A 27,911-nucleotide genomic window follows, 5' to 3' on the forward strand; every position below is an offset into this window, starting at 1 on the left:
GCCCCCAGGGAAGCGGAGAGCGGGTTGGGGTAAGCACGGTGCCTTCACTCATTAACGCACGGCCGGCACCGGGGCCACCAGCGCCCAGCCCGGCGCTGTCCCTTCCCCGAGCCCAATGCGCGCCCCGCTGCACCCCAGCTCCGCAGCATCCGCCCGCCGGGCCGCGCCCGCCCTGCCTCACCTCAGCTCCGCGCAGCCCCGCCGGGAGCGCAGCGGGGCCGCCGCGAACCGCGCGCCCTCCGCCCCTAACCGGCCCCGGCCCGGCGCTGCCGCCGCTCCTTTGTGCCGAAAGATGGAGGCGACTCACGGCGCGGCCCCGCCCCGGGCCCAGGCCCCGCCCGCCCCGCGGCCCCGCCCCCCGCCGTCTCCCGGGCGACCCGCCCCGCCCTCGGCCCCGCCCTCGGCCCCGCCCCCGGCACGAGAGCTTTGCCCAATCGCGGCTCGGGGTCTCCGTGACGTCCTCCCGTCAGCCAACCCCCGTCCCCTCCGCGCGCCGCTCTGCCTGCCGTAAGCGCGGCGGGGATTGGCTGCCGCGGGGGCGGGGCCGCCGAAGGAAGGGCTCTCTCGGTTGGCTGTGGCGGGCGGAAGGGGCGGGGCGGCCGGCGGAGGGGAGCGGGGTCAATGGCGGCGCTGCGGGCCCGGCGGTGCCGCTCGCTGTGAGGGGCCGCGGTACGTGCCGGGGGCGGGCCCGGGGCGGCGGGACCGGGGAAAGCACCCGGGGGCGAGGAAAGCGGCCGTGGCCGGGCCGCGGGGCCCTTTGGGTGCAGGGATGAAGGGGGCCGGGCCTGGGCCCTGCGCGCGCGGTGGGCCGGGGGCCGCTCCCGGGACGAGGGGCTGGAGGGAAGGTGGGGAGAAGAGGTCGCAGTGAGGGCTCGGAGCAGCCCGAGCCCGGCACGCCCAGGAGGGTTCCCCGCATTGAGCTCCGCGGACACCGCAGAAAGCGGGGCCCGGGGGCGGGTTCAGCTGATGGGGAGCGATTAATGCCCTCCGTCTCCGGGGCGGCTCCGGGCTCGGCACGCAGCGCGGTATTTGATGTGCTGCGGGGGTGCGGGGAGCGCTGCCCGAGTTGGTTCAATGGTGGGTTGATGAAATGAGTAGGTAAAGTAATCTTTGTTATTTAATGGGGGCTGAATGTATTGGAAGCTGCACACGGGTACCCAAGACACCGTCGCTGCTCTACACATGTTCGAGCCTAGGTGGTGGCAAGGGCTGTAAAGTTTGGGAGGTTTTTTGATTCTGGGGGTGTTACCATCTGGTAGTATAAAACCCTGCAGTCTGCAGCTGTGACAAACTTCTGTCATTTGCAGTGACAGCATAGCCCTAGAGTACAGTCACCAGACGAAAACACAGATAAACAGGGGAAAGTTGCCAAGTACATGTTTTTTGTTGGGTCTGGTTTGTGTGTGTTTGCTTCAGATGTGAGAGGGCAAAGAATATAACAAGTTAGCAAACTTTGTAAGTGTAAGCGAACTTTAGTATGATGCTGCTTGATGCGTTTTTTTCCTCCCACATCCCTGTGCCCCAAGATGGGGTTGTCAGTATCAGACACGAGTTTTCAGGACTGTATTGAAAACACCATTGCTGCATCTCAGGCCATAATTAAACCCTAATCCACTTCATGTATCTTAAAATATACTGTCTAAGTGAACTGACTGATCCAGGTGGTTTGCTGCTGAAGGCTTTAGTCCCCAGAGGATACTATGTTCTTGTAGAATCCCTCTTTCTCAGTTTGGTTTTATTACTGTCTCTCACCACTGTATTGGAACCTTTTGTTTCCTCCCTAAGTATATGGGCTGAGATGACACAAGTGGAGAAATAAATTATGTCGTTTAGGAAGCACTTGGATAGGAAAGCTCCCTTGTGATCAGGACCTGTACTCAGCAGTGAGATTCAATTTTTATCTTCTCTGTAGGTTTCCAGCTTGAACCACCTTCAGAAATTACACTCAAAGAGCGAGTGTTCCGTGCTGTCTGGAAAGTGGACTTGTCTTAGGGTGGATTTTTTGGTTAGATATTAAAAAAGAAAGAAAGAAAAATTAAAAAAAGAGAAAATCACGAGCCCTAGATCTGTCCTTCCTGTCGCCTACTATTAAGAGAATCCTTTTGTCTTAACTTCTTTTGATAACACCCACCTTCAGAATGCATCCTGCTGTAACAAAAATTTGTCCAGTGCTCTAACCCAGATTTCTCCTGAGACCTCAATTTTTTCTTTTTTGTTAGAAATGATAGCCCATAAAAGTATCAGTTTTGGTAAGGATTTCCGGACTGCCTGCAGGAGTGATTCCTTGTGGTATGAAGGAAGGATGATAAACAGGTTTCTTCCCTTATTTGGGCTACTGCATCCCTTCCTCCTTGGAAGAGCAACTGTTCTGGGATCTCTTCTGTGCTGAAATGCAGACAGGGTGAGATCCCAAATTAATAGTGCTTGGCAGAACTGTGAGCAGTCATCTGTAGTCCTTCACTTGCTGCAGTTATATCAGGGAGATAATAAAACAGAAAAAAGTTACGTTAGTATGTCTTTAAATGGACAGTTCTGTTGGTTGTGTTCGTGTTGTACTTCTGTGTACAGTTTTGATGTACAGGCTTGAAACAAAAGCAGGCATTAGAGCTTTATTGCATAGCATGGAGCTACCAGAATAATTCTGAAAGGAGATGCCTAGACTTACAGAAGCAGTTCGTTTCATCCTGGGCTTATGGGTGTCAAGACAAGTCTCGTTGTTAAGTCGACTACTTGGAGCATCTTCACCCTGCACCTCGTATTGAAATCTTGAAGCAGAGGGTGGCTGCACTGTGTGGGAAGGGGCTGTGCTCTCTTCAGGGGAAGTGCTGCTCATTCTCTAACCCAAGCTCTGTTTTAGCCTTGGGGAATTCCCTCTCTCACTCACTGGTTGAACTCCAGGTAACCCCGACAGCCCCGAGCACAGCCTGTCCCAGCTCAGCTGTCCCTGCGACTGCAGGGAGCTGCAGGAGGTTTTTGAGGCTGGAGAGATGAGTTGCTGTTGAGCACCTCAGAGTTGCTCCCTCCCTGCCCTGTCTCATCAGGGAGGAGGACAGGGAGAAATAAATGTCAGGGGTTGAAATCAGAACAGTTTGATAATGGAAACAAAATAAATACAGTATTAATACTAATAGTGTTGATTATAAACTAACAATAGTAACAGCAGTGAAGAGGAGACAGAGGAGTAAACCCAAGACAAGCAAGTGATTCTCAATATAGTTGCTCACCACCCAGTACCCAGCCTGTTCTTGAAGAGTGATCAGCAAATCCCAGCCAGCTCCCCCCAGTTTATATACTGGGCACGGTTCTATGGAATATCCCTTTGGCCAGTTGGGGACAGCTGTCCTGGCCATGCTCCCTCCCAGCTTCTTGTGTAGCTCCTCACTGTCAGAGCATGAGACACTGAGGAGTCCTGACTTAGAGCATTACTGAGCAACAACTAAAACTGTAAGTGTTATCAGTGTTACTGTCACACTAAATCCAGACCACAGAGCTGTACTAGCTGCTAAGAAGTTTAATTCTGTCCCAGCCAAAACCAGAACAGTTGCTAATTTCTGAAATCTCACTATTAATCACTTATAAATACATGCATTCAACAACTGAAAACAGGCAAGCTTTCTCAAATTTTCATAGGTTGGGCAAAAAGAACTTGGGATTTGATGTTTTGCTTTCACTTTATTTCTCTTCCGAACAGAGACGTGGAAGAACAGAAATAAAAGAATGGGAGTGTAGGTGATTTTTAATATTTATTTAAGCAAAGTAAATCCATTAAAATACGACTTTCAGAAAAACAGAGGTAGACAACTAGCAGGAAAGATGTAATAATGAAAAAAGAGTAAAGGAGGAGTAATAGATGATGCTTATTAGTCTTAGCAGTTATACAGTGAGTTGGTGTCTCAGTGCTTACTATGAAGTGTTCTTTAGAGAACTGAAGTTATTGTAAGGGCAGCAGGTCTGTTTTTCAGGATGTTCAGTAATGTTTCCCTCATTGGAAAGCATAATCAGACTCCTGATATCTTTCATATTGTGTTTTTAGGAGACACTATTCCACAATGGATGGAGGAGATGGTACTGCTGACCTTGTGATTAACAAGAGGTTTGTATCTGAAGCAGAGCTAGAGGAGCGACGAAAGAGAAGGCAAGAGGAATGGGAAAAGGTCCGAAAACCTGAGGATCCAAAAGGTATGGGATAAATTTTAATAATTACAGGAAGAAGATCTGAGAATATTTCACTTTTGTGGGAAATAGAAATAAAAAGGAATGGCTTGTATTCTATAATTTCAAAAGGTTTTTACATGAAGAAACGGAGTGTTTCTAACGTATGGTCTCCCATCCTGATTTGTTCCTTTCAGAATGCCCAGAGGAGGCATATGACCCACGGTCGTTGTATGAAAGGCTCCAGGAACAGAGAGAAAAGAAGCAGCAGGAGTTTGAGGAGCAATTTAAATTCAGTAAGCACCAGCAGCAAACTGCATGTGTTGCATGCACAACTTCTGACAAAAGGACATATCTGTGTGTCTTGTCTCCCTCTCTGAGAGGGAAACAAAGGCTTCAGGAGAGTATTATTGAAATCCTGGATTCTTAAAGGAATGTGTTCTGGATACTGAGGCAGCACTGCACACGGGCAAAACTCAAAAGGTGTTTGCAGTTACAAAGCTGCATTCCTGTAAAGCGTTGAATACTAGGCTTATATTGCATGAAAAATCAAATCAAATCAAACAAAAACCAACCAAACTTGATAGCAATTCATGGAAAAGTGGAAGTGTATTGTGGTTTTGTGACTATTGAACTCATGCTTTAACTCATCTGCTTGAATCAATTAAAGAAATCCTGTTAGAGCAGCTATTACATTTTCAAGCCGTAATTATTTGACTGAAAGTGATTTGAGAGTTAAGATTATGATTTGGAAGAAGTAAATTTACATTGTTTTGATTCTTCAAAAGTAGATGTTTGACTCTTCTAATGAAATGGGAACCTAATTTCTCTTGATGTTTGAATTTCTGGTTTTATAGAAAAGCCCTTTGAAAAGTGGAAAATACAGATAGCAGCATTAATGCATTAAAGTCTCCAACTGGGCCTACAGGATTCTTTCCAACTGGAGAGTTTACAGTTAACTTCAGTAAACTTTTGATCCCAGTCATTTTTGGTGACATGACTAAGCAATTCTTGTCCAAGGAGCCACCCAAAACCTGACTGCTGTCAGCCTGAATGGGAAGGGATTCTAATAACTGTCTAAATTAATAGTTTTTCTTGCCTAGTTATATTAGATCTGCAACACCTTTGCTTTGGTAAACCAAGTACTGGAATGGGAAGCAGCCCTGAGAAGTAAACCCACTTCTGCTTTTAAGGCAACCACAGCAGAATATTAGATACCAGCTAACCTGGAGAGCAAAACCTACTGCAGCGTGCCTGGGAGGGAACCTCAATAAAACCTCAGCTCAAAGGACCTCAGTGGCTGCTCCTCTTAGTTTGCAGATGAGGCAGGCAGAAAATAAAATTAATTCATGTCACTTGCTTCAAAAAATGTCCCAAGTTTCGCTACTTCTGCTCTCTGAGGGGGCCCTCAGCAGTAGCAGTGAGTGCTACAAGTTACTGTTTAAAGATTTATGAATGAGCTCTGCGTGAGTTGGAAGGAGCAGGGATTGGCTTTTATAAAGTAACCTCAAATAATAATTGATTATCCAGAGCTTTTCTGTCAAAGACACAAGCTTGCTAATTATCAGTGTAAATGATAATTTAATGTCCTTAAAGTGACTGGGGCTTGCCTATGTGGGTGGAGGTTAAAAATATGGTGACTTCATGTAAAAGCCTAAAAATCCTCAGATGGAATTCAACTTTAATGAAGACTAAAGGTGATGTTTGGGCTAAGATTTCTAATGGTGACTACAAACAGCAAGATTTGGTCTTTCTAAAACATACTGTTTATTGTCACTCTAATTAAATTGTGTGCTCAAGAGACGCTGAACATTTGCAGAACAGGAAATAAAAGACCTTCCTGCTGCATGTACTTTCCTTAAAGTAGGGTAGCATGTTCAGAAAGAATTTGTTTTTATTTGGACATTAGGAGTTGTCTTGCTTCTACTTTTTTTGAACAGGTGTTAAAACTAATTAGCTACTAATTGTTTGCTCTAGAAAATGTACTTCCTATTTTGAGGCAAGATTTCTGAGGGAAGAAGTAATGTGGTTTTTTTAGTTACTGGTTGGTTGAAGAACATTCTGAGGAGACAGACTTAGACTTGGTGTCTGAAACCAGAACAACAAATTTCTTTTTTCTTTATTCAGAAAATATGGTAAGAGGCTTAGATGAAGATGAGACGCATTTCCTTGATGAGGTTTCTCGGCAGCAAGAGCTACTAGAAAAGCAACGAAGGGAAGAAGAGCTGAAAGAACTAAATGAATACAGAATATCCTTTGCACTAAAATGGCTGGTGGTTACCTAGAGGAGGGTAAGAGTGGGCTGGAGTTTGTTCTGTCAGTTGACATTCTTTTTATAAAACTACTTTACTGAACGTGTATAATGATATACTTTCAAAGTTTAATGGTTTCATTGTAGCTTTGATAGACCACTGCAATGTTTGATATTCCCCCCTCAATTCCCACTTTTTTGGTATTTTTCTTTCTTTCTCCCCTCTCCATTGTTTTGGGCTTTGGTTGTGGTTTGGTTTTTTTCTGTTACTGGGGTCATGATATACCATCACTAAAAAGAGAATGAGAACACAAAGAAAAGCCAGCCTCTTATTTCTAATACTTTCCTTTTGTCTTCTTAGGGAAAATTAAATAATAATTTTTGTATTTGTATACAATACAATTTTTTTTGGTGTTGTATATTGCCTGATTTTAACATACCTGTTTGAAATAATGTTTGAATTGCTCTCCCTGTTACTCTTCTTGAAGTATTACATACTTTCTTCCTTGCTGATACCTGCAGGATGGGAAATTAAATACATCTGTGCAAATGTGCTGACTTTCTTCTGGGAGAAGCCCATGGAGACTTGGCTCCTTTGGGTAGTACACACTTGTAGGCAGGACTAAGAGCAGGACAGTTTGGCTTTGCTGTTAAATGCCTAATTTTCTTGAAGATATGCTGGAAAATCATATAGGATGTTTTTTCTCTCTAATTAGTGCCAGTCAAGGGAGGTTGGAATGATTTGAGAATTTCTGTGCTTATCAAAATACTGCTTTTTTGAGGTTTACTGAACCTATGCAGAATCTGATGGTTTCTTTGTCTCTATTGCTTTTGAGTCATGGGTGAACAAGACACAAGTCCTCAGGGAAGCTTTAGTATAAATGAAAGAGTTTGTGGACACAAGGAGGTGACCAAAACCAGTCAGCAAATAAAATTGAATAGTGCTGATACTATAGAGATTGGTCTTACCTTGTGTTAGTCAATGATTTACTATTTGGAGCGTGTGTCCTGTGAAGAGCATCTCAATTAGCTCAGGAATACGTTTATGAAAAAGCAATCCTGATGCAATTTTTTAACTTCAGAAATAGGCTGCAGTTAGTTTATGCATTTGGAGTATTTTCTTGATTTGCTGGATCTAATAATGGGGTATTCATGGGATATATTTAGTTTCAGTGATGGTTGCTTGCGGGGCTGGCTGATCCAGGGTTGTGCAGTGGAAGATTGGGCTGTGGGAGCAGCTGACAGCTCTCGTTATGTCACGTACATCTGGGGTGAACCATACCAGCCCCGAGGGAATCTTGAGTTGCCTTGAATTAGCCACATAACACCCAGATCCCTGAATGGCCTGATCAAGATGTTCAGGCCATCTTACCTCAGTCTTAGCAATATTGGTGGCTCTGAATCCAAAGTCTTGCTGTAAAAATTAAACTGTAGAACTTATTGCTGATGGGGTAGAGGAAGGGAGAATGTTTTGTAGTCACCTCATCTCATGCGAAAATCAGAAATGTTACCCATTTAATTTCCTTTTTAAAATTCTTTTTATTTAACAATAATATTTCAAGCAGCCTCGGAGCAAAATTAATTGTTTGTGTTTGAAACTTTTGGTGGTGTTCTGAAATGCAAAAGTGTTTTTTGCTTCTGCAGTTTGTTACTAATGGTTTATCACTGCAGTAACAAAACCTGTTACAAAAAAATTGTGTACTAGGTAAATGTGCTGCATCTATAGGTACTGTTTAAGTGCTCTTCTAAATTAATAAGAGGAATGTCAACCCAATGGGTTTCATTGTTTGCTCTTTTTCCTGGTATAGCATCTAATTTAAGCTACCCAGAGGCATGAATTTCATGGTAAAAACTGCATAATATTCAAGTACAGAGGGGTTTTTTTCCTTAATTTTTCGGGTTGAACAATCACAAAATTACACATCTTCAGGATAAATATGCCTTGGAATATTTTAATGTACTCTTGAGCATAAGAGATTCATATGCATGGATGAATAGGAATTTTTCTTTCTCCTGCATGAACAACTACATTTGTTCCTTACCCTATCCAGACCCCACTGTCCAGATAAAGATTTACAGGTTTTTTTTAAGCCATTTCCAAGAAGTATTTGCGAACAAGATCATCTTGTCTTCACTGCTACCTAAATGTAGGAACAGTTCCCCTCCAAGAAGCTGGCTTTACTGAAGGACAGCTTGTTTAGTGCAGTTGATATTTAAGATTGAGAGGTTTATTTCTAATGTTGCCTTCCTCAGAGGGAACACTTCTTGGCTGGATATAGCATTACATTTGCTAATGACAGCAGGATGTATAAAATACCTACTAAAAATGTGCTGTGCCTTTCTAGTTGGGGAGTTTTAGGAGAATGCCACCCTGGATGGAAGCTAAAGCCTGTAATTTGGTATCTTTTAAAAGAAAAGCCTTTGAGTTCCTTAGCCAGGCCTAGAATATAACAAGGTAATGGACCTAAATGTGGAAGTTGAACACTGCAGTGTGTGGAAGAATTGTGTGGCAACATCAAACCGTGTTCGGTGCAAGCAGCTTTCAGATGGCTCTGGACAGCCACAGGATGGCACTCCTGTGCCATCTCACAAATAGATAAAATTGAACAGTGGTTTGGGCTGAGAAGACTTTCTCTTGAAGTGAGGAGCAGTCTGGGTTACTGCTTTATCCTTAGGAAGATCAAATAAGAAATGGCATCTGAACGTTCCTGACTGTAAAGTGATTGGAGACTGAGTGTGTCACTTCAAAACAAAGACTAAGAGTTTTTGATTTGTAAATGTTCAGTGGGGAAAAAAGCTATGGCTTCAAATATATGGGCCATCAATGTGAAATTCACTATCCAATATATGTCTGCAGTGACTGGGGCACCTGTGAAACTCCAGTTTGTGGAATTGTAGTCGGAGGAGAAACTGTTAGAATACTAGATTTGACTTTATAAACATGCTTTTAAACTAGGTTAATTTGCCTTTGCCTGTGCAGTTAAAATTTTTGCAGAATTTTGTGTGACTCTCCTGGCATCTCATCTACAAACATGGTCTTTGACAGATCCCCTTCATCAGATACAGCTGGACATTGTTATCAGATGCTGTCATAAGGAGACGTCTTCAGTGTGTGTAGAGTGTGCCCTAGTAACAAACAGACCCAGCTCCTTCTTATCCCATCTGAAAACCTGCTTAAGCTTCTCTACTTCATTATAGGTTTCAGCTTCATTCCACCTTGCTAACACTGTTTAAATCTACTCAGCTTTTCTGTGCAGTTGCAGTCTTTTTGGGTGAATCTTGGACCACATTCCCCCTTAACCAGTCTGTCTCCTTCCTCTTGGGGCTGGTGCTTGGACTAGCAGTTGCAGCCTTGTGGCCCTTACAGAGAGACGAGCTGAAAAGGTAGAGTGCTAAAGACCAAACCCAAAAAAATGGAACTGTTCTGTCTTGCTAGGCTGAAATCTGCTGGGCTCAGCAAAAAGATGATTCGAGGAGTGGAAGTGAGTGCACATATTGCTACTTAGCTTTGCTGGTAAGGATTAGAGTGTGGAGCAGCAAATTTGAATTACAAATGTGTTGATCCCCGTGGAAGGGGAAGTACTGCATTGCCTGTTTGGTTTGTTCGTTTTGGTCCAGCCTGACCTTTTTTGCCTTTCTAAGGCCTTTAGGAAAAGGAAGCATGGTGGATATGTTTATGGATGCTGGGTGTCTTGTGTTACACCTTTCTGGCTTCTGAACAGCAGCTCTCAGGCTGCTGCCTGGACATCTTCAGGATGGGAGAGCTGGCCCTGATACCTGACAGAGCTCTGACCCCAGAGGGTGAAGTATCTTCTCTTTTGGCCGAGGGTGCCAGCTAAATGTCATTACAAATAAGTTTATTTTGATAGAATATGTGAATGAACTTTGGTCACTGCTGTCAGCAGAGCTGGCTAAATATATCAGGGAGGAAATGTCTGTTCTCCCCGTTCCTTCCCAGTTGATCCTTAACCCTTAATTCACAGCACTCTCACTAAAGTGGGAGTCAGTATGGACCCAAAGAAGGAAACTGAGAAGAAATTGCCCATGAAGTCAGTGGAAAACAAGAACAAATTTTCTCAGGCAAAGCTGTTGGCAGGAGCTGTGAAACACAGAAGGTTAGTTTCACACCTCTATAAATTCATGAGGAACGGAACCCAGTTAGCAGTGTAAAGGGAGGCAGGCCAAAACTGCCTCCAGAGAGTGAGGTGTAAACCTTAGCCCTAAAGAAAAAAGGGGGAAGGTATAAGAAAAGACCAGTCTTGTTTCTATAGGCTCTCACAAACTGTGGGGAAAAACATGAAGCAATTCAAATAGATAAGCGTGTGTAAAGCAAGTGGGTAGACTCTTCATTTTAGAGTGCCAGGCTTGGGCAATCCTGCTTGGGGATCGAGGGAATCTATTTTATGTCTCTGTTTGTAGATATCAGTGTCACCTCACAAATGCAGTTTCATTCAGGTTGCCTAATTTATCAGCCAATTTTACCTGTGTTTAAAATGGATTGTTTTAATCTCTGCTCAGGGCAGCATGGGGTTACAAGAGAGGAGCTTTGTGTGGCAGTTTGGTCCTGAGGACATCAGAGAAACTTCCCATGTTCCTCAGTGGTTTGCACTGATACATCAACACCCTTTCCACCCCAGGGAGGTGGCAGCTGGGTTTGTGATGTGTTTGCTGCTTTGATCTTGGCCTGCAAACACAGCTGCTGGTGTGCTACGGGTTATGGAGAAACCAGGCATGTGGGACCTGACTTATTTCCCACAGATGAATCATCTAATACTTGAAATGATTACTGACATCTCAAAATTCAGTGTGTTCGAATTGTCTCAGAGAATGCAAGATTAATTTAGAAGCTTAACTTGTAGGGTGATGTTTAGCTCCCAGTACAGCAGTAATTGCGTGTCTGAAAACTGAAGTGAGCACTTCCACCTCCTAATGTCTGTGGGGTTGGGTGATAGTTTGGGTTTTGAGAAGGCAGAGAAGAAAAACCCTGAGCTGATAACAAGCAGCCAATAATGTTGGTTTTGTCTTGTAACTACTAGTACTTAACCCAGTAGGATGTAGAAAAGGAGCTGGCATGTGCTTAATGGTACTTCTAAAGTCTGCAGATGGCATCTGTTTAAAGAGAGCATCTTAACTGACATGTCAGTGCCATTGCAGACTTGCTTTGCAGTCTTCTATTTTTGCCATCTTATCTTTTATTGCAAAGTGGCCCAAAGCAAGTGTAGTGTGAGCTCAACATCTGCTCCCTGAGCTTTGTAATTTCCTGTAAAGGATGTATTACCATTAAAAACTCTCTGCACAGAGTAACCTTTCATCTGTACTGCGTGTTCTGATAGGGACAGAAAAGAGTTAATGCATAATAATGCTCATGCTTCATCAGTTCATCACAGCTGAATCTGGGAAACATTTATTTATGTGGATGGCTTAGAATTGGGAACATGCAGGAGCGGGGGGGGGGAATCTGAGCAGTGACAGGGGAGAGCTATGAAAGCTCCGAACAGTCAGAAGTCCAAGCCATGCTCCTTTCTCCCAGTGCCACTTTGGACCCAAAAAGGACTTTTCTAGACACTGCAGCTGTGTGAATTGCTATAAAACTGTCTGGGCGCACTGGGTGCAAGATTTCTAGATGTTTTAGAACAGGCTCTCTAGATGCTTGAAGGAGGGGAAGGAAGCCCTGGAAGGGAAAAGCCATGGATGTTAGCACCAGCAAGCATGGTAATCATCCACATGTGCCAGGCTGTGGTCATGTGGGTGCCTGAAGCTCAGGTAGTCATTCCCAGTCTCCTGTGGGGCACATCCTGCTGAATAGGCAGCTCTGGGTTGCTGTGCAAGGGGTTTGACTAGGACTCCATGAGGCGTGTTCCTTTCCCAGCTTAACAAATGATACTTGTAGTGTAGATGTTGATGCTTCCTTGGATCCCACATGTTCCCCAAGGAGCCTCAGTTACTGGCAGTGGAAGTGGTGATGGTCATCAGGGGACCTTGCTAGCATTTGCTGCAGCATTTGAGGCAAAGATGTAGCAATGACTTCACAGTAATTAAGTGGTTGCCACGACCACTTAAGACACTTTCTTATTTTTTCCACAGTTCAGATGGTGGTAACAGTGTGAAGAGGTTGAAACTAGACACTGACCATGACGAAAAGAATCAAGGTATGTCCCAACTTCTGCATGTGGGAAGATGTGTGTCTGTCACTGAGCAGCGATTGACTTGGGGTTAAATCTCGTAGAGGTTTTGCCTTCCTGTTCCTTCACTGGGCAAGACAGCACAGACCTTGGTTGGCATGTTCTCTTTTAAAGCAGTGGAAATTCTAAGTGTGGGTGCTGACAGCCTTCATGGAAAATAGGGCTGCAGGGAACCTCTGTGGGTTATCAGGATGTCCCCTGCCTAAACCAGTTCTGACAGATGTTTGTCTAAGCTCCTCTTAAGTCTCCACAGATAGAGACTGTGCACCTTCCTTAGAGAGTTTATTCTAACACTTAACTGATTTAATCTCAAAGAATTTAACCTGATAACTGATGGAAGTCTCCTTAGGTGCATTTCAACCCTAATGCTTGTTCTGTGGGTAAGAGACATGGAGAACAGATCGTCCCCTTCCTCTTCACAGCAGCATTGGATGTATTTGTATACATCCATTTCAGCTTCATGCTCTGAAGTGATTTGGTCCATCCATTGTTTCAGAAAATTGTGGGGAACTAGAATAAAAATTAAGTTGTGTTTCAGCTTTAGCTGTCAGGGCTGCAATTGACTTTCTGTCAAGATACTCTGACACAAATCGGGTGAGCTGCAATTGTGTAACGACAACCCAAAGCGCTTCCTGAATCTCCTTCTGTTCAGTAAACTTTCAGAACAGCAGAAATAATTAATTAGCCATGGAAGATGGGAGATGTTGGCTAGCAGAACGATGGAATAAAACTTTTTCTCAACTATGCTGTTATATTGCAAAAAAAAACCTCAGTTACTCAAAGCAGAGCCATTTATTCTTGTTTAGTGGGTTTGGTACTTGACAAGCATCAAACTGACAACTTTAGAATAAAAAATCTGTAATGCCAGCATAGAGCTGGGCTTAAACTAGCGATGAGTAGAAAAAAAAATCCCCTGAGGTAGCAAGTCCTTCCTGTCAGAATGGCTTTATTACAGCATAAAGCTGCCTTATGCTTCAATTAAATCCCGAAATCATCCGCCGCTTATGTGGGAAAAGCAGGTGAGTGACACGTGGTGGTTCCTGGATTGATTGAAAGCCCTTTTCTGCACTCTCTTTTCTGACTGAGGTTTCTCTCTTGCAGAAAAACCCTCCTGTGTTCCCTTGGGAAGCAGCTCAGTGGGAGGCTCCACAGTGCATTGTCCCTCAGCAGCCGTGTGCATTGGGATCCTGCCTGGCCTGGGCGCCTACTCGGGGAGCAGTGATTCGGAGTCCAGCTCGGACAGCGAAGGCACTATTAATTCCACTGGGAAGATTGTCTCTTCTGTCTTTCGTGGCAACAGTTTCTTTGATGGTCCATAACGAAATCCCTCCGTGTGTAATGTAGTGCAGAATATCTTCCAAAGCCCTGGTGGATGCTTGTTGCATCCTTCTGCCCCAAATATAATCTTTCTAGCTAACCTCTCAACTTTAATACACTCAGATACTCCTAAAGTAACTCATTATTTCCCCCCCACCCCCAGCTTTCCATTTCTGGGGTGCATACTGAGCCTGGAAGAAAAGCTGCCATCCTAAAGCAGAAGGCACACCTAACCATGTAACAAAGGTCTGAGGGTATGAAGGAGAGAGCTTTATCTTTTACAATTCTTATGGAAAGAATTATGTTGATTTAAGGAGTCTATACAAGACTAACAGGCAAAAAATAATCACTTGAACAGTGAAGTCTTGTAGAAGCAGCCATGTGTTCTGTTTTAAAATGTCATTTTTATTCTGTATTTGAAAAATGGGGGCAGAACCAAATTTGAGCAGATGGTGAAGTGTAGATTGCCATGACACTGTAAAGAAGTTTTAGTGTTACATGATTAAAGACGTTCTGAATGCATTTTTTTATCTCTGCTTGTGCCATTCATAATTGTTCTCATTCCATTAATCAATTTCTGCTCTACCCAACCAGCCCTTCCCTCAAACCACCACCCAGGAGAGGTGTAGGTCAGTTTCCCACAAAAGCAGAGGTGGTAATGGAAAACTTGGTCTGAGTGGGTTCACAGGAACTGCAGTTGGCTTTTCTGCTCAAAGGCTGTTGCTCCAGCATGGGAGCTTGACAAGTTATACAGCTTTTCAGTAGCAGTGTCCTGAAGGGCATGAATCCAGAGTGGGTGGAATTCCTCTGTTCAGCCAAACTCCTTTGTACAGAAGCTGGAGAACTCCAGAGGTAGGGCTGAGGGCCCATCCTTTCAATCTCAGCTAATGGGAGTTCAGAGGGTTGGAACAGCTCAGCTCAGCTTCTCAGGGGTGGAAGTGTCTTTGTGCAATCCTGCTTCATGTGCTACACTTGTGAGATAGCACTTGGTAAGTGCATACCAATGGGCAGTTACCTGGACACAACACTGAGGGACTTGTGAGGGAGCAGCTGGGCTAAAAGCAGAGGAAACAAGGCCTGTAGTGGATTCATGCCTTAGCTTGAGTGTTGAACTTTCCAAAGGAAATGGGGAGAGTTGTGGTCACAATGAAGCTATCCTTAGCCAAATACCCTTTCTGTTTGCACAGCCCTGTTCTACAATCAGATCCTTACAGACACACTGTAATTCCTCCCCTGTTCTGGGCTGCCTGGCACCTCCTGTGTTTGCTCCAGAGTTGCTCCTGCCTCTTCTTTAGCTACTGTAATTAAGGCACTTTCAGGTGGAAAATAAATAGATCTCATGCAGCCTCCCTAATGCTTTGCTTTTGTGACTTTCATCTTACTGAGCTATGGAGTGAAATGGAAGCGGTGCACAAAAAAACCCCCACGTTTTTTTATTAAAGTTGCAGAGGCAACTTTAATAAAAAAAAAGAGCTGCTGGTGATCTTCCCTGGCATTAAACTAGGTCAATAACCTGACTGTAGAGTAAGAGCAACCTGGCCCAGCTGTGAGCATGCTGAGCATCCTGAGTGGTATCTTGCACAGCTGCAATCAAAATACCTGATTTAGACAGAAATTTATAGTGGGAGTTGCCAGCCAGTTGTGGTAGATGTGGTGGTGGGCTGCAGGTGAGATGGTGTTTATAGTGAGCCATGCAAGGCCAGGAGGATACATAATCCAGGAAAAGCAGATGTGAGGGCCCTCTGCCTTTCTCCCATTCCTAAAAGAATGGAGTAGGACACTTGGGGAATGCCTTTGAGTCAGCTCTGCTGTTCTCAGGGCCTGGCCCATGTAAACAAACTGCAGAGCTGTCCCAGCTCCTCACTCCATCCGTTGGTCCCATTTACCTTCGTACAGCAGAAGCCATCTGACATTAAAATACTCCAGTGCCCTGGGAGATGTGCTGGGAAGTGAAGAGTGCATGGGATGGAGGATAAATCAGACCTGAAAAGGGCAGCTGTGGCAGTAGCCTTGCCCTGGGCCGCCAAAGCTGGAGACAAAGAGCTGGCTTTGGCTGGCTCCAGCAACTCTCATTCACTGGTGGATTTGGATACTTTTTTTTGGTTATTTCTAAGAAAAAACCATGACTGCATAGTGTGTGCTTCATCCCCTCCCCAGGGACAGCTCAATAAACCGCTTGTTGTCTGTGCTAGTTGTTAAAGCTTCAGCGAGGTGTTAAAAAAACCCCACAAACCCCCACAAATACTCTACTAGCAGAAGAGCTTACAAGCTCCTGCAGCTGCGTGTGAGGTTCTCTTATGGAAATTAAAAAAAAAAAGTAATTTTTCCAAAGCCGCAGACTTCGATCTGGAAGCTGAGCTGGATACAGCATTATTTTTAAACAAGCCACCCTTCAAAGGCTGCTTCTCCCTTTGGAAGGCTGTTTATTTTTCCTTCCAGGAGGTTTTGCAAGGCAAATGTTTCACGGAGCAGTCCCACCTCCCCCAAGGGATGGGGTCTCACCCAGCACTGTGCTTAGAGCCAGCTCACTGTGGGACTGCCCAGGGCCATCTGTGTGCTGGTGACTCCGTGACAGCAGTGACAGCCACAAGGTTGCTGGGTGGTCGGTGGCAGAGAGCACAGCCAGTAGCACACGCGTGTGCAGAAAGAGCTGCAGGCTTTACATAGGGACAGCAACCTCCCATCTCAAAAGCTTCCACTAACAGGGAGGAGGGAGGTAAAGTCTGCTTGAGTTTGGAGTAGGCCTGGTGATCCCTGATGGATATTCATCAGCATCCTCAGCTTCAAAAGACCTTAATCTAGTTAGGAACAGCAGAAAGCAGCAATTAGCACATTGCTGATGAGCAGCTCGAGGAGCTGCTAGAGAGCAGGATTTCATTACCTAGCCCATCTTCTCCCAGGCAGCAGGGAGCTTTTGTTACTCAGACTTGGAAAATTTTCTAGAGTTGAAGCAGCAGTGAACCGTGAAACTCCCTTTGATGGTTTGTTGTGGGGTCACTGGGGTTTTCCCAAGCACACAGACCCAGCTCAGGCAGGCATTAAGGGCATGCTGCCTTCCCCAGGATATCCACCTTCACTAAGTCTGCCTCTGGGCTGCTGTCGTTGACAGCGTGCGGCTGATCCTGGGGCACAGCCAGCAGAGCATCTGAGGGACCAGGACAGGCCCTGTCAGGGTAACTCCAAACACCCAGCACTGCTGACAGTGTTAGCTGCTCCCAGACCTTCCCATCTAGGAAACTTTTGTTTTAAATGTCCAAGTTTCTTTATTAACCTGAGTATAACAAATATAACATGTACACAGTATAAAAATGAACACGGAACCTGACATGTACAGGTACAACGCAAATACATGAACTATACAACGACCAGTTCATTGCATGATAATAATATATTAAGCATTTCATTGCTTGGAAAAAGCAAGTTTTGATCATAAAAATTATATCCTGTACCACTGAAATTATACAAAGTACATTCAATACTGAAAAGTGACTCAACAGAGCAGGACCAAGGCATGGCCTGGCTGCTTAGTGTTACCTCGGGCCAAGACTGTACAAAATTAATCCAGACCCTTCGCTGGGATGAGTCTTAAGAACTTAGCAATTAAATTAAGAAGTACAAAGTGTTTCAGGGAGGGTATTCTTCTCTTAAAAGCATGTGGAACGTGCTTTTGGCAGGACCAACAGGCTTCGGCAACATGCAGAGGGTGCAGCCTGGCACAGCTCTACGCGGGCTCCGAGTTGATGGGTGGCAGGTTTTGGTGCTTGAAGTACTGCACAACTTGCTGGGGCAGCTCTGCCAGCACAGCTTTGGCCAGGGTCTCCTTGGGGACCTGTACGCCAAAGGGAACCAACACCAGTGTTAGGACAGCCACAGGAGACCAACCAAGCAAACGTGTCTGGGCTATCCCCAACTCCAGATCTTCGCATTTCATTTAATACCCCCTAGAGTCTACTGATAGCCAGCATTTTATACACCTGGGATTATTTTATTCTATATAATACCCTTCCCTCCAGGACATAATTCACTGGTACAGAGGAATAAAACATCCTGGGTAGGTCAGAAAAAACAGGTATGAGTACCAGGAGGTGAAATAGAAAGACACCAGTAAGTTTCAGAAAAAGGGGAAGTACAAGCTGCATCCTTGGCAATCAATCCTGTGCCAGCAACAGCTTCTGCCCAGAGCTGTCTCCTGGATGATTGCAATGGACCATTCCACAGAGGGGACATGCAGGGCCAGTGCTACCATTGCCCCTTCCTACAGGGGATCAGGGGCATAGGGCTCATGCTCAGGACAACTAAGCATGAAGCCCTTGGTGTGTGGCACATCACGGGTGCTGGATGAAACCTGTGTGGGAGACACCAAAACCAGCACAGGACTGTGGCAAGGGACGCGAGCCCAGTGCTGCCCCACCCTGCTGCAGGAACCCAGACCCTGCTCTGAGTCACTGGTGTTTGCTCCCACCCATCTGACAATGACAGGGGATGGAGAAATAGGGGGGAGCTCAGGTCCCACTAGAGATGCAGAGCCTCTCTGTCCCTGCCTGCAGTGCTGATTTATGTGATCCATGCTGGAGCATCCCTGAGGGATGGTAAGACAGGCGGGTACCTCTTGCTCCTATCTACCTCTACCATGGTTGTTTGCTTCCAGGGTCATTTCCAGGCTTGACACCCCATTGCTCCCTGTGATCACCTCCCCGCTGCCCTCACTCACGTTGCGGAAATTCCGGAAGGGCACGAACTGGACGATGTCGCGCACGGCCTCCTCGCCGGTGTAGGAGCGCAGCACCCGACTGTCCCCATCCAGGAACTCCATGGCAGCAAAGTCAGCATTGCCCACGCCCACGATGATGATGGACATGGGCAGCTTGGACGCCTGCACCACGGCGTGCCTCGTCTCGTCCATGTCGCTGATCACCCCATCTGTGATGATGAGGAGGATGAAGTATTGCTGTGGAGGGGAGGGCACAGGGTCAGACCCACTGGGATGCCAGCACCCTCACACTGCAGCCAGGGCTCACACTGAGGGCTGTGAGTGGACAGGGTGCTTCACATGTCGAGGGATGGCAGGTCCCCTGGGGATTTGGGAGTGAGGTTCACCATTTCCCAGGACAGCTGGCATCACTCCCTTTAGCAGAACCCAGAAATTCAGGGTTCCTATTCCCCCTGGCTTTTGAAAGATCTTAAAGAAATAACAAACCAGGTCCCACTCCTAAATATTTTTCTGAATTACTGATTTATTGTACTTAATGATGCAAAAACCCCAACCTCTAAACTGTACAGGACTTTTATGTCAGGGCCAGGAGGAGTTCAGAGCTGGGACATGAGCCCAGCTGGGAGATTAAATCTCCCCCTGCCTGCACACAGTGGGGTGTGTTTTGGGGTGCTCCCCATCAACATCTCCCTGCACTGATGGGAAGCATCTCCCCTATTGCACTACCGGGCTGTGGGGCCATCCCATGCTCAGGGCTTGTCCATCTCCTGTAAAAAGCCATGGGTATGGGAGGCACTGAGAGGGGATGCAGAGGGTACCAGCAAGCTGGGGGATGACAGAGCAGCAGCATCAGAGGCTGCTTTCCTTCCCTTGGGAAAAGGAGGGCACCAGGAGCAGTCCTGCAGAGCTGTGGAAGGATGAACAAACAAACAGATGGACAGATGGTCCTGCTGGACTCAGCTCAGCACATCTGAAGGATGTGGACCCCCCAAAATCCCATCTCCTCCATCTCCAGGGAAGGTAATGGCTCAATTCTGGCACATTACAGAGCTTGTGTGTGCTGGAGAAATGACGAAAACAAGCACTTAAGAGCATTAAAGCCTTTTGTTCCGCTCCTCATTCTTTCCATTTCCTCTGAAAACCGCTAGTGCAGCGTCCTGGAAAAGCAAAGGAGGGAGTGCTGCCCCAAGCCTGTTTTTCTGGTCTTCCTCCAGCCCACATCTCCTGAAACCTTCCCTAAGCTTCATCTTCTCTTGATGGTCTCCAGTGCTAAACTCCAAGGCTGCGCAGAGCTTTAACACAACCTGAGGACAGAGGTGAGGAGGTTTTCCCAAGCCAGACCCTTCCCCACTCCAGCCCCTTTTGATGCATTAACCCTGCCTACACAGCACTGCCCAGGCTTTAGTTTTTATCTAAATATGAACTTTTGAGAGCAAATCATGGTGAAACATAAGTCTGCAGAGCAGGTCTGCAACATGTGAGTCTAGAGGACAAGAGTAAACTTCAGGAGAGGACCTGCACTGGTCATAACTGGAAGCAGGACTCAGACCTCACCCTGTCTGGGAACCAGTATAGAGAGGAAGAGTATAAAACCTTGCGGGGAGCAGCTGAGAATGACTTTAAGCTGATTCTCCCCTTCCCTGCCTGGCCTCTCTACTGGAAACATGGAAAGGGCTATTTCCCTTTGTTCCCTTTTTTCTGTGAAATCCGTAACAGGATCAGAGAAAAATGCTGGAAAGTATGCAGGAAAAGGGGCGGGGAGGCAGAGCTTGTCAAATGTTTATCACAACATATTTCAGAGGTCAAAAGGAGGAAGAGCTGATGCTGGGGATCAGCTTCAAAGCCCAGGGGCTGTGTAGGGACGATGAGCATCACTATTAGCAAGGGAGCAGCGGGCACTGCCGGAAAGGATCAGTGGGAGATTCCCCAAGGAGCAGTGACAGTTTTGGCAGTGTCAGTAAATGACAGCAGGAAAGGGGTGCTGGTGGCACCTCTGGGCTCCAGCTGCAGCACCCATTCAGGGTGGAACCTACGCCAAGCTGCAATCAGAGCTGCTGGTGCACAGGGACCAGGCTGGGGGGTCCATGGCACACCAATCCAGCAGCACCTGCCTCCTTTCTCATCCTTTTGTTGTTAAAATGGCCGACCTCTGCATCCACGTGGGCTCCTGGGATGATTCCTGATCCATTTGTTAATGATATCAGCAATTAGGTTCAGGAGGGTGAGCGGGACTTGAAAAGGGATTGGCAGCATCAAACAGCACGAGGTAAGAAAAGGGGCAGTTTGGATGCAGGGACCCTGCTGGAAAGGTGAGTTTTAATTCCCCAAAGCTTATTAATCCTTCCCCAAGAGACAAATGGTGTAATATCCCTCTGTCCCTCCCCCAGCCCCAGGATGTTTTAGTCTCCCATCCCTTAAGAGCTGAGGGCTCTGTTTGTGATCTATGTTGCTATGGAAAAACTACAAGGTTTTTTTGGTTTTATTTGAAATGCTGGGAGCAAGCGAGAGCGGGAGGAAGAGGAGGGCAGGTCCAGGCAGCCACTGAAGCTGTCAGCACCAGGGGTGGCTTTGATGCACGAGCTGAAGATGAGATGGAAGAGGAGAAGACCCCGGGGGAGTGAGATCCCTCATCAATAACGCTTTGTGCTGCCAAAAAAATGCCCGAGCCAAGCCAGGCTTGCCTCTGACGGCACTATTAGTGCCCATTATTTAAAATCTCCCTTGATTAAACTATTAGTGCCAGCAGAGGGGTGCAATTTGCATACGATTAGCGCCTTTGCTCAGTGCTGAGCCCGTGGGCTCTCCCTCCCCCACTGACAGTGACAGAGAAAATGAAAAAATGAGGAGCGACCTGGATCTGTGCTGAATTAAACCAAATTCCGTATTTCCTTATGCCTGGAGCTGGGAAGAGCAACAGCACTCACAGCAAGGCTGGAAAAGGTCCTCGTGGGGAAGAGGTTTCAGGTGTGATCCTGCTTTGTTCCAGGCAGGAATCAGGGAAGCTTTTACCCCAACATCTCCTGCCATGCAACTGATGATGCCCAAGCTGAGCTGTTTTGGCCAGCAAAACCCAGGGGCCAGATCTACCATCCTCCATGGGCAGCCTGCTGTCACATGGACCGAAGGGAGCTCTATCTTGCAGACTTCTCATGCTCTTCACACCCCTAAGAGGACACCTTGGTCACCACTGGCAAGACTGGACCCACAGAGAAGGGAAAGGCACAAAACCCAGCTCAGGCTTTGTGTTCCCCTGGCCAAAGCCATCAGGACTGCCATCACGTTATGGAATCTTACGGACTTACTGATGCAGTTTCCTGTTGGGTGGCTTGAGCTGCAAAACGGGCCACGTGGTTGATGATGGGGGAGAAGTTGGTGGGTCCATAGAAGCGGATGTGGGGCAGGCAGGCAGAGTATGCTTGGACAATGCCCTCCACACCTTCAGGGAAAGCAGAGAAACCAGGCATTACAGAGTGTCACAACCCAGTTAGGAATCATTAGCTGATGCTGTCATGGAGCTGAAGTCAGATCTATTCCCCCCTCTTCCTGCCTGACTCATCCAGATCCATGAGTTTCTTCCACCCCAAATTTCTGAATACTCCAGCTTTGCTCTTTGGTCACTCTGCAGTGGGTCCTCAAACCTTCTGTGGTAGGGAAGCCTTTGTAGTGCCCACAGTCAATGAAGGCATCCTTTGGGACTGTGAAAAAATCTCAGAATCAGCCAAGGAGGAGGAGCAAAAAGAAAAGCAACTCCTGGTCTCTGAACATAACCAAAAAACAGATAGAGAGGGTCCACAGTAGCCCTTACCACTTAGGATCTGAGCAGTCCTTCAGCCATCACTGTGAGCAGCTCTCAGCTGCCAAATGGAGCATTAAGTCTGAATTCCCCATCTGCTAAACAGGCCCTGTGTTTCTTTCAGCCTTGCTGGGGGAGCAGACGGCTGGTAGGACACACCAGACAGCAGAGCGAAGGCGGATTTTACACAGTCTGAATCCAGTTGCATTTTACCCTGGGCCTTCCTACACACCCCCAAATTTTCTCTGCTTTCCTCTGAGTGTGCCTTTAGCATGTGCTCTGCTTCACCGCTCATGCCTGTCTCTGAACACGCCTTGAAAGACCCCCATGATCACAGAATGGTTCATGTTGGAAGGGATCTTTGAGATCATCTAGTGCCAACCATGCTGACATGGGTGGGGATGCCACCCACTAGATCAGGTTGCTCAGGGTCCCATCCAACCTGGCCTTGAACACCACCAGGGATGATGATGTCATTGAAGAAATGCAGAGGAAGGACAGAAAGCACTGAAAGCACCTAAGGAGTCCTAAAGGCCCGGTAGATGCTTACCTGAACAGAATGGATTCCTGGGATTGAAGTTAATGGCAAACTCATGGGATACCTGTGGAGAAGAAAAGACCCAAATTAACTTGGAGGGCCAGTGCAGGGCAGGCAGCTCACTAAGAATTTAGCTGATGCTGCAGGGCAGGTTTAGGTGTGATGCTTCCCTAGAGCAGAAACAGGTAGTCACAGAGTTATGGTCCATCCTGCTGGATCAGTGACACCTCCCAGCCCTCTGCTACTCAAACAGCAAACACAAACATGGTCAGGGCTGAGCAGCACTTGAGGATGAACCAGTGCCCCAGCGCCCCCATCATGGAGTCTCCTGAAATTATCACACCATACATTCTTCTACAGTTACCAAGGCAGGTTTGTCTCCGTGGCTTCCCACTGGCAGCCCAGAGGGGAAGCAGGCAGAAGGGAGGTTCTCAGCCAGTTGTGCCATCTCACCAGTCACTAGGAGAAATGACTTCATCCTATTACAGGTTATAAAGGGAGAAAACCCAAACTCATCACAGGGAGTCCACTCCTGGCAGCATCTCCATTCCCCATCTCTCTGCACGAGGATGATGCCACAGCACATCCAAGATCCTTTAGCTTTTCCACCACCTCCTTTCAAGCTGAGGGAGAGGGTCTTGTGGGACACTGGCAGGAGCAGACAGCCCTCACACCTTGATCCCTGGCCTGATGTACTGGACAGCAGTTGTTTTGAACCTGTCTTTGCCAGCAAAGGCAGCTCAGCAGCCCAGCTGCAAGAAAGGGCTCCTGGTTGCCAGTATGAACCTTTCCAGTGCTGGTGTGGGTCAAGAGCCTGCTTGTGGAACAGCCACCACATGTGTGGGGTTAGGCATTCCTCACTCTGCTCCCAGCAATTCAGGCACTCTAAGAAGCAAACAAATTCTCAGGAGCATCAAGGATGTGCAACTGCCTCTTCCAGCACCTCTGAAAGTTGAAGGGGTGATTTGGGCTTTCAGGCCACCAGCTCAAGGACTCTGAAACAAAAAGGTCCCACCCTCTTCATGCCAGCATTACAAAACAAGAATATTGTCTCTCTCTCGGAAGGGTGGAGGTTTGCTGAGCTTTTCAGCAAGGGAATTGCTTGGGGACACGCATATTCCCAGTGCTGGCAAAACGAGTGTCCTCCAAAGCGCCGTCTGAAGCCGGAGTCCTCCCAAGGCTGCAAATGCACCACGCGTCTGATTCAGACTTTCCAATTATGCTGGGCATTGTGTCAGAAGCAGCAGAAACTGTTTTTACAAGAGGCTGTAGGGTGGGAAATAGCAACCAAACAGAAGTAAAGTCAACCAAAAGTCTTCCCTGTGCTGCAAAGCTGATGGGCTACCTGACTGGCCACAGCCTGCTCAGGTCTCTCTGGGCCTGCAGAGCACAACCAGGAACACTCGCAGCCACCAGGTTAGAGACAAGCTGAATGCACAACTGTGTTTTGCGAACACCCCTTCTCACAGAAGCCTCGATTTTGGGCAATATACCCAAATTCAGCTGATTTGTGGTTGTAATGGGCTTGCTTCCTTTTTTTTTAGAAGATATTCAAAATTCTGCCACAAGTATTTATAGACAAGGCAGGCAGAAATATTTCCATGTTTTGCACTGCAAAAGAGGGGTTTATCTTTCTTTGAAGAAGCAATGAAATGGTTTGAAGCTGCGTTCCTCACTGTCTACAGAGCATAACCCCTACGTGGCAGAAATGTTGCAAAACCTCCTCTGGAGTTTATGAATTTTACATATATATATATATATATATATATATAAATATATATCTATCTCGCTTTCTCTATATATGTATCTGCTAAAAAATCAACAGGAGGGCTTCAAAATAACAAAAAACATAAAAGAAAGGATGTCATTCCCTATTCAGCTTGTACTTTGAAAACAGTTTCTGTGGAGTCCAGTTAAATGTACATGGAGCACCTACAGGTATCCCATTCCTCAGTAACTCACAGGGAGAAACTTTTGAACCACCCCAAAGGGTACGACCAACCTCACAGAGGGTTCTCTGGCATCCTCCCAAGGAATCCCACCCCTGCCATGACTCAGTTTCCCTATATATAAAAGGCAAAAGGATGGGGGTTGCACATCAGTGAAGCCACCAGCTTCCTTTGGCTGATCCCATCTCCCAAATCCAGGTGACCGGTGTGGCTCCGACATAAAGAATCCTCCTCTCTGCTGCTGCCTTGCCTTTGCTCATCCCCCAGAAACCACAACCCATCTGCTCCCCTCTCCTGCTCCCTGCTAGGAAACCACTCGAGGCTCTCTACAGAGCTGTTACACGGCAAGATGTTCTTTGACATTTCCAACGCGACTTTTGTGTGCAAAACATCTTGCTCCGATGGGCGCCTGAGAAGCGTTGGGGGAGCCATGGCAACGGGAGCACAAAGCACCATTTATACCTCTGTATCTCTTGGCAATCTTTACTTGGGTCTGTGGGTCCCTGCTCTCTGTCCACTGTCACAGGTTTTCACAAAGAGCTGCTGCTTTGGCTTTGAAAATACCCAACAAGCCTTGATAGCCAAAAAATCTTTTAATGAGTGAGTGGAGCCAGTGATGCTCAGAGAGAGCTGGGGTGAGATGAAGCCCCAGGCTGGAGTGGTGCAGGGAGATGCACCAGGGATGGCCCCACTGAAAACACAAGACAACTGATGAGTCATGGGCAACCTGCAGGCAGGGGCCAAGCACCTGGGGAGGGAGAAGCTGCTCCCCACTGGGGCTTACTTAGGCTTAGAAATCATTCTGGGCAAAAACAAGGAGTTTTTTTCTGGTAGCTTTTACAGAGCATCTCCAGGCCCACAGGAGGCTGCAGGAGGCACGTGCAGAGCCCCCAGCCAGCATCCTCAACCCAGTATCCACCTCCAGTCTTGTCAGAAGGGCTGTTTCCAACCTAGCAATGCTTTTCCTGTGGGCACTGACTCACACACATGGGCAGCAGAACGGGATGCTCACCATGATGATCCCGAGCTGCTGTGCTCTTTCCATCCCTAGTGCATTTGCCATTCCCATTCTTCTCCCCAAGTAATAAATCCCTGGCAGCAGCTGGCTCTTAGACCTTGGAAGCTGCCTACCTAGATTTTCCCAACAAAAGGGATAAAGTGACAGACCAGAGACATTTGCAGGCCAAGGAGGATGAATCAGCCCCAAACTGCACATGGAGGGATCTCCTTCTGTGGCTGGCAAACAGCAAGAGCTCCCACTTGAGTCATATGAATTCTGGCTGCTGGGAGAGCAGAGAAAAGCACAAAGCCGGAGCGGGCAGGACATCCCCAGCCACGAGGGCTGGCAGTGATGAGCTTCCCAGCCCAGTTCCCAGCTGCTCATGACTTATGTGCCCCCGCTGTGCTCAGCCTAGAGCACAGCTCCCCTCCCACAGAACACAAAGGGCTCGCTGAGATTCAACCCCAGCCTGAAGCTGGGAACGCCTCAAAACCAGTGAGCAGAAAGAAAATGCACATGAAGGGCGTGAGCAAAGAGCGGCCAAAAGACCCAGCCAGTAATTAATGATGGTGGTGTCCCAGCACATTGTTTCAGCCATGAGAAGATGCTCCCCATCTGCCAGCCAGGCTGCAGGAACAGCCCCATTGCCCGCCCTCCAGATGAGCAGGATGCACAGCTCAGCCCTTGCAGGACCAGTGTCTAATCCTAACCAAAGATCAAGGTGGGTTTTTGGGAAAGCTCCTCTGCTTCAGTCCTTGCAGGCTCTGCCTGTGCAACATCACATCAAGGCTTCCCTGCTCCCAGCCCCCTTCCAGACTTAGCTGCTGTCTGACACATTCATCCAGAGGCCTTTTCCCTTCCCCAGAATTGTTCTTGCCTTCTGCCAGGAAAATGAATCAATGCCTGGCTCTGCCCATTAATGCCAGGGAGCTGCTGCTTTCATGCCAGTGCAGAATGAAGGAATGGGCTGCTTATGCCCCATCCTTGCCTTGCTGCCCACCCACACTGACACATCTCACCGGCTGAGACTCCACATCTGCCTATTCCCCCTCTCCCCAGCAGCTTTTCCCTGACCAAGCCCTGGCAGTTCTGCTCCTGCCCAGGCAATATCAGGACAAACCCATCTCAAACACTCAGCACTTCACCTTCCAGTCTGGCGGGAGCTGGGCGCCGAATCCCAGAGCAGGAAACATCTTGTCTCTAAAGAGAAGGAGGAAGACATATGGGTGTACTGACACACACAAGGCAGGCTTGCACAGCTTCTCCCAAAACATACAGTGCTTTTAAATGGGAGCTGAACAGAGAGAATAGATATCCCCCCTTGAATTTGATCTTTAGAGATAAAAAGAGTCCAGCTTTGCTCTGTTTCCCTTAGAGACCAGGAGCATCCTCTTGCCCAAACACAGGTGTCCCTTGCAGGCATGTAACCCTGGAGATTTTAAAAAATAAACAATCCATTTTGGTCACAAAAGCCATCACAGTGAGAGCAAAATACGTCTGTTTTGTTTTCTCTATCAGTGTCTGAGATGATGTTTTTCTGATCTTCTCTCCACTCCACAGGATGCCTGAAGAATGAGGCAATCTGGGGTCACAGTAAACAGTAAACAACAGCAAGCTGAGGGCACCTGCCCCCAGAAGATGATGTTCCACCTCTGCTAACAATCCTTCCTCTCCACAGCAGCAATGGGGCGAGAGGAGAAAGCCTGTCTCAACCCTCTCCTCCTGCACCCCAATGTTTATGGTAAATAACATCCTTAAGGTATTACTTAGCCCTGCATCAAGGCAGATGCATCCCAGAAGCCTCTTGGCAAGCCAGGGAAACATCTGCAAAACAGGGGTGGTGGCAGAAGGGCACGGTGCTTACGAGTCATAGTCCTGGATGATCTGGCCGACAGCCCAGATGGCCGACAAGTACTCGTTTGTCCCCAAGGGGTTGATGTAGTGCAAAGAGGAGGGTTCTTGGGGGTTCCCGTTGGAAGCTGTGAAGTCAATCCCAACCTGGAGGACAAGAGAGATGC

General features: G+C 47.1%; 2 protein-coding genes across 2 annotated transcripts in view; one reads left to right on the forward strand and one right to left on the reverse strand.

The window, feature by feature from the left end:
• The first annotated feature begins 603 nt into the window (after positions 1-603).
• PSME3IP1 (proteasome activator subunit 3 interacting protein 1) lies at positions 604-14,424 on the forward strand. The gene is made up of 7 exons (XM_082290301.1): positions 604-669; positions 4,034-4,179; positions 4,350-4,448; positions 6,280-6,403; positions 10,387-10,518; positions 12,488-12,552; positions 13,687-14,424. The coding sequence occupies exons 2-7, from the start codon at positions 4,050-4,052 to the stop codon at positions 13,902-13,904; spliced, it is 768 nt and encodes a 255-aa protein (XP_082146427.1). The 5' UTR covers positions 604-669; positions 4,034-4,049; the 3' UTR covers positions 13,905-14,424.
• A 2,805-nt stretch (positions 14,425-17,229) lies between these two features.
• The window catches only part of CPNE2 (copine 2), a 39,438-nt gene continuing 28,756 nt past the window's right edge, over positions 17,230-27,911 (reverse strand). Inside the window, exons 11-16 of the mRNA XM_082290222.1 lie at positions 27,758-27,891; positions 27,039-27,093; positions 22,957-23,008; positions 21,916-22,049; positions 18,614-18,850; positions 17,230-17,731 (exon numbers count right to left, since the gene is read on the reverse strand). Of these exons, the coding sequence (XP_082146348.1) occupies positions 17,624-17,731; positions 18,614-18,850; positions 21,916-22,049; positions 22,957-23,008; positions 27,039-27,093; positions 27,758-27,891 (720 nt within the window). The 3' untranslated portion in view covers positions 17,230-17,623. The remainder of the gene's footprint in view (positions 17,732-18,613; positions 18,851-21,915; positions 22,050-22,956; positions 23,009-27,038; positions 27,094-27,757; positions 27,892-27,911) is intronic.

The sequence above is a fragment of the Coloeus monedula genome (genome assembly GCF_965178545.1).
Source record: "Coloeus monedula genome assembly, chromosome: 13".
In the NCBI taxonomy this organism is placed as follows: Eukaryota; Metazoa; Chordata; class Aves; order Passeriformes; family Corvidae; genus Coloeus; species Coloeus monedula.

Bases quoted from the DNA above. Each gene is read 5' to 3' on its own strand.
- PSME3IP1 (XM_082290301.1), top strand. From the start codon at position 4,050: ATGGATGGAGGAGATGGTACTGCTGACCTTGTGATTAACAAGAGGTTT. The intron at 4,180-4,349 runs GTATGGGATAAA...TGTTCCTTTCAG, and splicing joins AAAACCTGAGGATCCAAAAG to AATGCCCAGAGGAGGCATAT. The intron at 6,404-10,386 runs ATCCTTTGCACT...CTTAATTCACAG, and splicing joins GAACTAAATGAATACAGAAT to CACTCTCACTAAAGTGGGAG.